The sequence below is a fragment of the Fusarium graminearum genome, chromosome 3 (genome assembly GCF_000240135.3).
Source record: "Fusarium graminearum PH-1 chromosome 3, whole genome shotgun sequence".
Lineage (NCBI taxonomy): Eukaryota > Fungi > Ascomycota > Sordariomycetes > Hypocreales > Nectriaceae > Fusarium > Fusarium graminearum.
This window is the reverse complement of record NC_026476.1, coordinates 206,159-218,664: the sequence shown is the minus strand read 5'-3', so window position 1 is coordinate 218,664 and position 12,506 is coordinate 206,159. Positions and strand designations below refer to the sequence as shown.

Genomic DNA, 12,506 nt, shown 5'->3' with positions numbered 1-12,506 from the left:
CACAAGCTGGATGAATGGCAATATATAGCTTTACTGTAGGGGCGGCCCTGTCTAGAATCTGCCCATAGAGGTTATGCTTCTCTGGAGGATAGGTGACAAAGCCAGTGGAAAGTATCGCTTTGCCGTAATGACTTTCGGCCACGGCCTCGTAGCGGGTAACCTCTTGGTCGGAAATGTTCAAAAAAGGGGACACAGCATCTCCCCAGCCGGGACCATAATAGACGATGCAGTCATCATCACCCAACGTCATGCCGCAGATGGTGCAGTAGATGTATAGGGGATTTGCCATGGCAACTGACTGACCATGATGAGATTTGGGGGAGGTTTGAGGTGGATGAGGATGATGAGGAGAGTCCGGGAATGAGGGGCGTAGTTGAAGGAGTGAAGAATGAAAAATAATCAAGCAGAGGGGGAATGTTTGCCTTAAAAAAAAATATGCGAGCGGCTAAGATTTTATGCAGGCACCAGGCGTTTGTTGTGCACGCTTTTCGTTACAAATGAAACAAAGAAGATGGTGAATGGAGGGAGATGCGAGAGTGGAGAAAAGACCGTTGAACGGTTACGCCGTGGAAAGTTAAAGATGAAACAGATCATGGAGCTTCAGCGCGAATGAATACAAGGCTGAGTTGATTCTTAGGTTCCTTAGGTTCTTTAGTGCGGATAATGCCTACACCCACGCCAACCACTACTGAATAACAGTTCGAAAGGCATGTCTGTTAAGCTCAGTATAATCATTCATCTATGGAATCTATCTTTCTAAGAATAACTCGGCTTAAAAACCTCCTTTCGGCAAAGGCACAATATCCTCCTCATCCGTATGCTTCACATGTCCCATCGAGAGGGTCCAGTTCTCCTGATCAAAGATACTGTACACATTGCGCAAGAAAGGATCACCAAAGATGGACACAGTATCGCCGCGAGAAGCAGTAAAGACTCCACATGTCTTGTCGGGGAACTTTGATACCACGCCATGGAGTGGAACCTTGATCTTGCCGTAGTTACCAAAACCAACAGAGATGTAACCGTCGGATCGCTTGGGGTCGGCGTATTTGCAGTCGACGACAAAGTATCTCTGACCCAGAGGAGGCTCCTCGGTGACTTCGAAAGCGCGGTAGATAGGAGCCATGATCTTGTCGGGGAGATACCATGCTGCTACACCGGTGTCCATGAGCACGGGAAGTCCGACTCCCTTTTCACCGTAAGTCTCTGTTGTTTTGTTGTTGTCTTTGCTGAGGAAAACTTCGAGAGAAGTGACGTTGACGGAGTTGGTCTGGCCACCAGTGAGCTGGACATTAAACGGGTCAACCATTGGCACAGTAATGAGGTCGCCATCAATCTTGGCTTTGTCGTAGGCGCCACCGAGTAGCATTTGGGCGTTAGCAGCCTCCTTGTCATCGGGTCCAAGGTAGATGCTCGAGGCCATGTAGTTAATTGTAGAGGCGTTCTTGAGCTCTGGAAGAGCATAAGAGGAAGATCTGTAGGTGCATTCGGGACCGGCAAAGTCATATCCACACTCCAGTGACAGACCTGTTTAATTGTTAGCTTGTGTCATGGCATTTTCCAACCGCAGGATCTTACCGAGAATGGTGTAAATGTCGCCGCTAAGTTTGTCGGGGAAGCTGTAATCAGAAGTGTACCCAAAGTACATGTTTTTAGTCGCAACACCACCAAAAACAACGGTGTCGCTCAGATAGTCGCCCCGACCAACATAGCCCAAAGCGTCGGCAAAGTTAGTGCCCGCGTACTGGCATGTACTGTAGCAATTATTAGCAGCTAAAACTATAATTTCACAATCCTGAGAACATACGAAGATGTTTCGTTGTTGAAAGTGCCATACTCGACACAGGGGTCTCCCTCTCTTTGGCAAACCCCATTGCGAGGGTCCAGGAAAGAATATCGTGGACTGCCCGTGTCGATCTTGAGATGCTGTGTCTGCAGCGGCGTGCCAACCTGAAGCTTGGCAAAATACGCGGTCAAGCCATCATCGCGAGTTAGCGGGAGAGCAATGACCCCAGCAGGTGTCTTGGTCGCGGCTGAAACCGATTGAACAGCGACGGCTGCGGTGAAAGCAGCGCGGAGAGCAGAACCAGCCATTGTTGATGGATGAGGACGACTTTGCATCATTATCCTCTGATGCATGGAGATATACTTGGTATATAAACAATTCTCAACACGATGTGACCCTGTATCAAATCATGAGACCAAGCGTAATACGAGTTTACTTGCCCAGTATGTTTCTGATCTGCAGGACCAAGTGTCGTTTTATTGGTGTGGGACCCATCTTAATAAAATTACGTCGTATGCGAAACTTGGCATATGAGTGCGTACTAGAAAAGTTGACTGACCAAGTCCTGGAGCACAGAAATAGTTAGTCTGGCGTGGCCGGTCCCAACAGCACGAACTGACCTATTATTTTAGTCTTTTATGCCTCCAGTGGCTGGTATTTCTGGCACCCTGAGGTTATGGATAGAGCCTTGGTGCCCTATAAATAACTCTGAACATTTACCTACTACTCTGTATACCGTATCGATATTGTTCTTGTCTATCTATTCCCGGGTAACCCGGCTCGGGAAAGCTTATCTGAGTGTAACTGATGAGCTCGATAGGCGATAGCAGAATGAATACCCAATGTGAGGAAATGGCGATTGAGGCCTTCAAGATAATTGGAGTGGTAGCTTGGCATAACCCACTTCAACAATCACCTTCCTTTTCCTATAGTCGTTCGGAACATAAAGAGAATACCATCTACCCAGCTATCTTTCGTCGATGATTACAATTAACTTACTGTTGAATTGATGTTATACTACGGTTAGGAGCATCACATTTTTTTTTTTCACTAAGAAGGATAACTCACCAACACACATTACTATCAACGACTAGTAGAAACGCAGATCGAATAATAGAAGACGTTGTGCTTCGACATTTGGTGATGTTTGCAATATCAAATAATATGTCATGAATTAATTAGTATTTAATATCACAGATACAAAAGAAATAAAACAAAGTTATTCACGCTCATTTAAAACCCTTACTCGCAAACTCTTTCTCCGTCCAGTCCCACAGCTCTTCAACAGCTTTTTCATCATCCAAAACTGCATCCTTATACTCCTTAAGCTTCTGGTTATAAAAGCCACCACTCCTAACACTCTCTGACTTGGCCGTGCTCGCCCACAATTGAGCCTTTGCACCAGCATGAACATCCGTGAGGAAAATAGACCCCATCACACCGATCAAACCACCGAGCCAAGGTCGTCGTTTTCGCAAGTCGTCAAATAGGCCCGTGTTGACAACTCCTGGGTGGATGGCGACAAATTTAACACTTGGATAGTACTTGCTCAAGGAACGGGTGTGGTAGTAATCAGCAAGCTTGGATTGACCGTAGCGAGCCAAGCTGGAAATGTCTTCGAGGGGGGTTTTGACGCGAGAAAGAAGTACGCCTTCTTTTGGCGCCTGTTTGAAGAGTTCGGAGCTCAAGTTGATGACTCGAGCATCGCCTTGTTGTTGGGCCGTTCGTACGATAGTTGGGAGAAGGAGCTTGGTGAATAAAGCTGGTCCCATATAATTGGATCCAAACTGAACCTCATACCCGTCTGTTGTTAGACCAGCAGGGGTGGCCATCAAACCGGCATTGTTCATCAAGATATCTAATCGATCAGATTGGTTGAGAAAGGCTGTAGCGCCTTTTTGAATGGACGCAAATGAGGATAGATCCAACTCTAAAAACTTGATCTGGCCCTTGAAGTTTGGAACGGCATCTTGTATCTCCTTGATGGCGGCGTTGCCACGCTTTTCCGTTCTGGCTGTGACAAAGATAGTGGCGGGGTTATGTTTTGCGAGTTGAAGGGCACTTTCTTTGCCAAGCCCACTGCTTGCGCCTGTAACGATGATGACTTTGCCAGAGAGATCTGGGATGTCGTTATTGGGGTTAAACGACATGGTGAAGGCAATGTTGAATCCGAGATGCAGAGTGTTCAAGACAAAAAATGATAAAAGTGAATGGCTTAGTGTCTGGAATGGTTATTATTGTGCTGATGATAGAGAGATGGGAAAGATTAGTAGGAACCACGATCAATTAATAGCCATCCTTAAAGCCCGCCATCAAGTCAAGCCAATGCCGATGATTGCAATTGCCTTTTCAAACTGTGCTGACCAACCAGCAACTTTGCCGCGGAGCACAGAATTAAACTTTCCGCAAGCTTCTCGTAGTGCATTTTTGGTGTCGCAGTTAGCGAAATTCCTGTTCCGTCGGTCCAAGGCGCAATGAGTTCGCCCGAAGTGTGTTTACTAATCGAAAAATATGGAGAGACAAGGGTCTTTTACGTCAGAACAGCGAACGCCATCTGAGATGCTATTCAGAAGTCAATCGTGTTCTACAGTTCGGCAATCAATTGAGATATGCGTTTACGCATTCAACTGGATATGGACTGTTTGTCATCAGAAGCAATGTTAGTCTTGTTAGAATTGATGAAGTTCTGAGACGAGGGAACAGGAAGGCCAGTGTGTGTCTTGTAATCCTATAAAACAACGGTGGGATGTTCACCTAACTTACACCTACACCTACACTTACACCATAGCCAATTGATAATTTCGCAAAATATGTATCCTATTCGATATCTGAGCTTGGCCATGGCCATTTTCAAGGCCTCTTCTGTCCTTTCATTAGACCTTCCCAAGTATACGGGTCTGAAGACTGCCCAGAATCATAGTATCCTCACCGTCACCTTCCACAACCCGTCTTCACCTGTCAATCTTTGGAACGAAGACACTCAAAACGACCTGATTGATTTGGTCTCTCGACTCCAACATGACAACGAAACCAAGGTTGTCGTATTTAACAGTGACGTGCCGAGGTTCTTTGTTGCTCATCTCGACCTCACCCTCCCTGCTCTAGCCAAGCGCAAGACTCCCGACTAATACGATGTCTTGGAAAAGAATAAACTCTAACGTATTCAGCTGATTTTGTTGTATCATTCGCAACTTTGATGTACAACGTATCGAGGCTGCCGCAGGTCACCATTGGCGCAGTCGAGGGTCGAGCACGAGGTGCTGGAAATGAGTTCCTCGTCGCCTTGGACATGCGATTCGCAACTAAAAATGACACCTTATTTGGTCAACCTGAAGTTGGCAGCGGCTTATTTCCCGGAGGGGGAGGCAGTCAATTTCTTACGAATCTGATCGGTAGAGGGCGTGCGATGGAATACATCCTCAGCTCCAACGACATCACTGCTACTGAAGCTGCCGAGATTGGTTGGATCAACAAGGCCTTTGACACATCCAACGATCTGTACGACTATGTGGATAAGCTCGCGCAGAGACTAGCCTTGTTTCCCCTCTCAGCTCTTGCTGGTGGTAAGAAGACTGTTAACCGAGCATCGCCATCGCTTGAGCATGTTGTTGCGGATGCCAAGGATTTCTTCAAGCAGTAAGGGGACCCTTTGGTGCAGGAAATTGGAAAGCGCTCTGCTGCATTGTCTAAGAATGTGGCTGCTGTGGACCTGGAGCTCAATCTCCCCGACGTTCTTCCTCTTCTTTATGTCTGAGGTTCAGGATCATTCCGTGAGTGGGCGAGACGATGAGTAAATGCTTCATATCGACTTATTTGTTTAAACCAAATGTACTTTTATTCTGTTTTTATATTTTAGTTAGGGCCACAATTATACATTATAGTGTCTCAAGTAAATTGAGAAGGCTAAGGCTTCCATCCAGATATCGATTAAAAATACATGAACTATATAGCAATGAAGACTTGCTGAGTACCGCCGTAGTCAGGATGCAAATCTATGCCGACATTAAGTAACAGGACGGTGGCGATAACAATTAAGGTTCTCTACGGTTTTTGACTGAAACTTTAACTTGATAAAAGAAGCGTGCCAGCACAACTTGTCCGAGTTGTCTTCATAGAGGTCATGTTGGAGTGGTCGCATTTGTATATTGGATTAGGGGTATTTGGTCGTTACTCAGTCAATTTGATATTCTTTAAAGAATGAATATTTATTAAAAATCTAGCATTATGAAGACGTACGATTGAGTGACGAGTGTAGACAGAGATTGTAAAAATTGCTTCACTAGGTTCTACACCAACGTGTTCGCACCCATTTTCTGTAATCGATGCAATCAATCTAGGATCAGTCGTTCCGGTATCACAGTTCTGAAATCATAGAAAGGATCTCTAAGGCCCGTCCGAATGCCCAGATAAGGTATAGATAGGCACCGGACCGTGTGTTGTTCTTCAGTCGATGGCGATCGGACATGGGTTATGACGCAACTCCTAAAACATCATGGCCTCGGTGTTGCGGACTCTGAACAGGCAGAAGTTCTGCGTCAACCAGCACAAACTCCGTCCATTGTATCGATGATCTTGTTAGATCGTCGGAAATATTAACACATCGCGTCTCTTGTGTAGGGTATTTATCAGCAGCATTGACACGGCCGAGACGCGAGCGGACCCAGATTTACGCCGGCGCAATGGCGTAAAATTAGATTCGGTCTAATATCATGCCGTCGACAGCCCCGTGGCGTGATTGGCACTAACTGCCGAGACAAAATCTTTCACTTACAAGTTTTACTATAAACAATTGATAGTATCGAGGCATCTAACTGTCAACATTCGTCAACTCTAGAGCTACACCACCTACTCACATCACGATACTTAATACCTTTACACCATGACTTCTCACATAGAGCAGCCGATAACGCTGAAGAATGGCTTGACGATACCAAATAGGCTAGCCAAGTCTGCCATGGCAGAGAACCTAGCAGATGCAGACCTTTTGCCAACCGATCAAGTCTATACTGCTTACAAGACCTGGGCCAGTGGCGGCTGGGGACTTATAATCACAGGTAATCACATATTATCCACCATAGATGGAAACATTGATCACTGACTTCTGCATCAAGGGAATGTGCAGGTTGATCCCCGTCACCTGGGCCAAGCTGGAGATATTGCCAACAATGACTCCATCGACAGGAGTCGCATTCTGACCAGCTGGAAGAAGTGGGCATCCGTCTCTAGAAGCGGCGGAACTCCAACAGTAGTCCAGATCAGCCATCCCGGTCGGCAATCTCCACTCGGCGCTGGTACTCGAGGTCTCTTCGACAAGACGCTCGCTCCAAGCGCTATTCCTCTGCGACTCGGCAAAGGCGTCTTCGCGGGGGTGGTCTCCAGGCTTCTGTTTGGAACCCCGAGAGCCATGACGGTCACGGAGATTCTAGATATCCAAGAACGCTTCGTCAAGACAGCAGTACTTGCTTCTGATGCAGGATTCGATGGCATAGAGCTTCACGGAGCACACGGATACCTACTCTCACAATTCTTAAATCCCAAGACTAACCACCGAACTGATGAGTATGGAGGATCAGCTGCCGCGAGAGCAAAGATTGTGGTGGATATTATCAAGGCAATTCGCAAGGCCGTGCCACGAAGCTTTACAGTTGGTATCAAGTTCAACTCGGTTGATCATCAGTCTTCACAAGCTTTGGAGGAGTGCATCGAGCAACTCCGCTTGATCACAGATGCCGGAATCGATTTCCTCGAAATCAGCGGTGGAAGTTATGAAGATCCACCTGTAAGTTCCTGCCCTAATTCATTGTTTCCTTTACTAACATGCTCTATAGGGTGTTGTCGATCCCGATAAAGTCACAGCCGCCAAGAAAGAAAGCACAAAGGCACGAGAAGCCTTCTTTCTCGACTTTGCAATAGCCATCAGAGACCAATTCCCTGGTCTTCCGTTGCTCGTTACTGGCGGTTTCCGTAGCCGCAAGGTGATACAGGATGCATTGGCAAGCGGGTCTCTTGACCTTGTTGGTCTAGCCCGGCCAGCAATGCTGGACCCCTCTGTCCCGAACAATACTCTCTTGGACAAGAGCAAGAAAGACGATGAGGCGCGAGCCATCGCAATTTCCATTCCAACCCCGTGGTTGCTGAAGAAGATTGGCAATTATGTCATCGGAGCGGGTTATGAAACGGTTAGTTCCCTGAAACCTGAGTGTGATGAGATGCTAACGTTCAATTGTAGGCCTGGTATGGAAGGAAGATCAAGACCCTGGGCAAAGACTAATGAGTCAAATGAGATAGTGTTATGGGGTGCTATAGAAGGAAAGATGTTATTAGAATTGCTTTCATTTGCATGTAGAACGAGTTGGCTATTTCATATACTGGGTAAGGACTATATTATAGCTAGTTAGACCTGAGTTTGTTACCTTTACTCTGTGAGAGAGTCTATTAGAAGTTCTAAATAAGATGTGTAGAACAATTGAATCTGACCAGGATCCCCTTATGTCCTGTTTGTCTTACATTGAGCTTTTGATTATACTGGAATATCTACAATATTACTTGTTGACTGAGAATATAATTCATGATAACTATATAGAGACGTGATAAATATTCAAATCTGAGAATGGGATCGCTGCTACCTTATTGCTTCTTTCGGTTATCAGAAAGGCCGTATAAAATTTCAGTTGATGGGAAATTGAAGTAGGATCTGAAGTAGTATTTACCTCCTCAGTACACTTTGCGCATTCATTTTCGGATATGAGAGCAAAAGCCGACCAAGCCAATTCAATCTCTATGTAGAATATTACAGTTGCTCAGGAGATTACCTCTCTCATAGATCCCGTCTTAATGTCAAGGGCATATCCCACAACCTGAGCTTTCGCTGGCAAAAATGCCCATTTCCTAATTTCTTCTACGTCGTGACGAATGCTCTCATCAATGCCGAAACTAAAGCATTTTTAGTACAGTAACAGTGCTACACTGGACAAAACTAACTCTTGAAAAGTACCAAACCACTTGTCCTGAATTGACGCAGCGTGGGCAGGGGCCCTGTGACTGAGTTTCGAACGTATCTCCTCCTCGTTGGTGAAAAGTGCGCCGCAATCTACATTCCCAATTAGATAAATGATCTGTCGCTTCACTTGTATTGTCACTGACACATACCAGTGTGATGAACCACAATGGTCAGATCAATGGGAGCGATGGTTCCCATAACCTCAAGGCTTCGGAAAGCATCAACGGCGCGACCACCAGCGTTGCGAACCACCAGGGCCTCTAGATTCACATTATCGTGAAGAACGTACAATGATGTGTCTAAACTGCTCACCTCCGAACTGAAGGCCAAAGTAGTCTCGTGGGTCGACTCGAGCATCTGAACAAGTTACTTTGACTGTTAGTTTGCGCACATAACGTAGACCTGGGGCAGCTGGTACGAACAGATGCAGATGCTTCCTGCCTTGGGCTCGATGCTGACAATGTCCCTTAACGAAGGCGGCGCTTGGTGATTTGGTAGGGAATCTCTGGGAAACTATCAGCTTGCATGAAATAGATTTAGTTGGGTAAAATATACTCATTCCGCTTAAGGAACTCCTTTAGCTTTAGACTGGCCATGGTTGATAGATGTCGTAGTAGACTGCAAGATGAAGAAATAACTTATTGGACTGTTATATAGACATAAAACATTGATGCCGAGCGAAGTGATGAAATAGATATCTGAATTTATCCCAAGATGTATACAGCTGGCTAAGTTGTTGAGTGAAAGTATGCTCAACAACGCTAGTGATTGATGATTCAGTAAACGCAGAAACATGTTCACTAAACATTTCTTCAGTGAGTTCCATCAGGGCCAAACAAATATATCAATTGATAATGAGCGTAAAGATTTCTAATTAGTGATGGCGTAATATAACTATGAAAGCGCAGACGTTTTGAATTCCCAATGTCCCAGTATGATATATTCCATTTTGAGTGATACGCGTATAAGGAACAGCGGAGTCCGGCACAGGAGCAACTATCAGCCCGACCGTGGTAGCGTCAACTTAGTGTGATTCAATGCGCGGAAGTATTACTTAATTACAAGATGATCAACAACATTGGACAATCTTGACTAGAAAGTGCTGTGTTATGTAAATGCGGGATGAATAGTCATCTTTATTTGTTACAAAGTACTCCTCTGGCACGGTCGATGCAGCGTCGTCGTCCGAACCGGAGTCCGGAGCGGACGAGTAGTATCATGTTGTGGTGCTCACGAATGAAGATACGTTGTGTTAATAATACCACTATCATTTTATATGCACATCAATACGCTATATAATGTTCTTGCATTCGTTCAGTTAGATTGTGAAAAGACAGATTTGGTACACTCCAACTTTTAGATACCAATTCCAACCTCAAACATCGATCATAATGACAAAGAAGATCATTACAATTGTGGGCGTGACAGGCACCCAAGTAAGTACACATGCCATCATGGCACTATAATCGGTGTTCCGGGTTTTAACCAGGAGCAGGGCTCCTCCGTCGCTGATGTCTTCCTGAAAGAGGAGGGGTGGCATGTCCGTGGCATCACTCGCGATCCAAGCAAGCCGTCAAGCCAGGTCTGGGCAGACAAGGGCGTTGAGCTTGTCAAAGCCGATATTAATGATTTTGCCACGTTGAAGCCAGCCTTTGCTGGATCAAACGTGATTTTCGGAGTCACTGATTTCTGGGGAGTCGCGTATGACCCAAATACAAAAGCCCTGGCAACATCAACCTCCCGTACCGAAACCGAGGTCGCCTACGAGGCTGAGAAGCAGCAGGGTCGCAACATTGCAGACGCGGCATATGATACAATTGAAACATTGGATCGACTTGTCTTCTCAACTCTCTCGCATACCCGAAAATGGAGTAATGGCAAGTATACTCACAATCTCCATTTCGACGCCAAGTGGGAGGGCGTGGAATACCTCAAGTCAACTTATCCGACACTTGACAAGAAGACCTCATATTTGCAGGTTGGTCTATATGTGACAAACTGGAAGCAGGGGCTGAATTTTGCCCGGCCGAGCAAGGTGAGTTTGACCTCCACAGGGCTTGCATAGTTGTCTTCTTCAAAGACTGGAGTTAACGTATAAGTAGCAACCTGACGGTACTTTTCAAATGGGTCTTCCCATGGATGGTGACGCTCTGGTCCCACTGGTCGATGCGCGACAGGACACAGGTATGCATTCAATTAAGTGCTCTATTGAAGACTTGGAGCCGCTAACATCCTATGTGCAAGGCACATTTACCAAGGCTCTCGTTCAGGCCGGACCGGGCAAGACTCTTCTCGGCTTCGGCAGCTTGATTAGCTGGAACGAATTTGCAGCTCTGTGGGGAAAGACTTACGAGGCGACGTGTCGCTACAAGCGCATTGACCGTAAAGTCCTCGAAACTGCTGTTCCTGGCTGCATCGGCGAGGAATTAGCAGATATGTTCGAGTACATTGGGGAGTTTGGATATGATGGCCGCGATCCAAGCGTTGTTTACCCAGACAATGTAAGTACTCCCCATCTTGATTTCTGGCTCCTTCTAACAACTATGACAGCTCGGTGTGCATGTTCCAGTATACACTATGGGGGAGTATATCAAGGACGAAGAGTGGCCCGAGGTTTGACGTGGTAGCTTATTGGTATCTCAATGACGCAGTCTGTCTCTTTACTGCTACGAAGATGTGATAGAAATACGGCGAAACCATCCTTACACTAGAGCATTATAACGATGGTGAAATCAGACAGCTCGTATTTTTGCAACTTGTAAACAAACTCGATGTAGTTCACCTGGCAGTGATTAGTCAGTGATTTTCCAAACTATATTCGCCAGCATACGCATCGTCATTGAGCCATAGTTGTTATCCAAGCCGTTGCCTCATCTGCCAGCGATAATGAATTCTTTTGGGGACCTCCATGGTATTACAGTAAGAGTCGGACCGAAGAATTGGGTTGGAAGTATGGACCGATTGTCGGACCCAGCTCAAAATGGGTGTCCATGGAAAGATATCCTAAACGGACTGGCGCCGGCGCGCGCGCGGAAATTAAGTCGTACCAGAGAGGTGAGCGAAGAGACTGGAGAGTTCATAAGCGCTATTGTACCTATTATACAACCCAGCAGACACATCAGACCGAAGAAATAGAAGAATAACTTGCTACTATACTTCTGATATCCTTCTATCCAGAAGCTAAACGATAACAAGGCAAATCATAAGCAAAAGCAGTTAAACGATCACCTTGCAGCGATGATCCGTTCAAGAGATGTTCAGGTCGACTTAAACGAAACGTTTGATACTACGCCAGATACGATCAAGGCCGGAGCTGTCAAATATCGCGTTATTTTTACGTTGTTCAAAAGAATTGGCCTAGATACTTGTGAGAGATGTGACAAAGATAAATTATTCCTCTTGAATGTAGATATCAAGAAGACTAGGGCTCCGGCTTACAGTTTAAAAAGTATATAAAAAATTCCTTTTAAATGTAATGGTTGAAATTGCATCATAGAATAGCTATACTTCGTATCTCGTATACTGCATTATCGCTCATGGAGAAGTTTGAGGTTTTTGTTGCAAGGTATTGAATCCTTCCTTTGATGCCAGTTTTCATCCTTGATATCATTCAATTCAATGTCGATCATTACCACCCTTTGTTCCCATGCCCACAACCATGCTTTCAGCTGACCCTCTTTAGTTGTCACATTTCATTATTAGCGGCGTTTTACGTCGATC

At 45.6% G+C, this 12,506-nt stretch overlaps 6 protein-coding genes across 6 annotated transcripts; 3 read left to right on the top strand and 3 right to left on the bottom strand.

The window, feature by feature from the left end:
* Positions 1–772: 772 nt before the first annotated feature.
* FGSG_04758 (uncharacterized protein) lies at positions 773–2,094 on the bottom strand (the record flags this gene model as incomplete). Its single annotated transcript, XM_011324898.1, has 3 exons — positions 773–1,527; positions 1,579–1,754; positions 1,808–2,094. 3 exons carry the CDS (start codon positions 2,092–2,094, stop codon positions 773–775), a joined length of 1,218 nt encoding a protein of 405 aa, XP_011323200.1.
* Positions 2,095–3,015: 921 nt separating this feature from the next.
* On the bottom strand, positions 3,016–3,936 carry FGSG_04757 (uncharacterized protein; the record flags this gene model as incomplete). Its single annotated transcript, XM_011324897.1, has 1 exon — positions 3,016–3,936. One exon carries the CDS (start codon positions 3,934–3,936, stop codon positions 3,016–3,018), a length of 921 nt encoding a protein of 306 aa, XP_011323199.1.
* Positions 3,937–4,626: 690 nt separating this feature from the next.
* FGSG_04756 (uncharacterized protein) lies at positions 4,627–5,426 on the top strand (the record flags this gene model as incomplete). Its single annotated transcript, XM_011324896.1, has 2 exons — positions 4,627–4,837; positions 4,954–5,426. The coding sequence occupies 2 exons, from the start codon at positions 4,627–4,629 to the stop codon at positions 5,424–5,426; spliced, it is 684 nt and encodes a 227-aa protein (XP_011323198.1).
* Positions 5,427–6,665: 1,239 nt separating this feature from the next.
* FGSG_04755 (uncharacterized protein) lies at positions 6,666–8,057 on the top strand (the record flags this gene model as incomplete). The annotated part of the gene is made up of 4 exons (XM_011324895.1): positions 6,666–6,840; positions 6,898–7,565; positions 7,615–7,965; positions 8,016–8,057. The coding sequence occupies 4 exons, from the start codon at positions 6,666–6,668 to the stop codon at positions 8,055–8,057; spliced, it is 1,236 nt and encodes a 411-aa protein (XP_011323197.1).
* A 529-nt stretch (positions 8,058–8,586) lies between these two features.
* FGSG_04754 (uncharacterized protein) lies at positions 8,587–9,382 on the bottom strand (the record flags this gene model as incomplete). Its single annotated transcript, XM_011324894.1, has 6 exons — positions 8,587–8,719; positions 8,768–8,876; positions 8,936–9,046; positions 9,099–9,143; positions 9,209–9,291; positions 9,342–9,382. 6 exons carry the CDS (start codon positions 9,380–9,382, stop codon positions 8,587–8,589), a joined length of 522 nt encoding a protein of 173 aa, XP_011323196.1.
* Positions 9,383–10,177: 795 nt separating this feature from the next.
* FGSG_04753 (uncharacterized protein) lies at positions 10,178–11,405 on the top strand (the record flags this gene model as incomplete). Its single annotated transcript, XM_011324893.1, has 4 exons — positions 10,178–10,222; positions 10,282–10,821; positions 10,889–11,287; positions 11,337–11,405. The coding sequence occupies 4 exons, from the start codon at positions 10,178–10,180 to the stop codon at positions 11,403–11,405; spliced, it is 1,053 nt and encodes a 350-aa protein (XP_011323195.1).
* Positions 11,406–12,506: the final 1,101 nt, after the last annotated feature.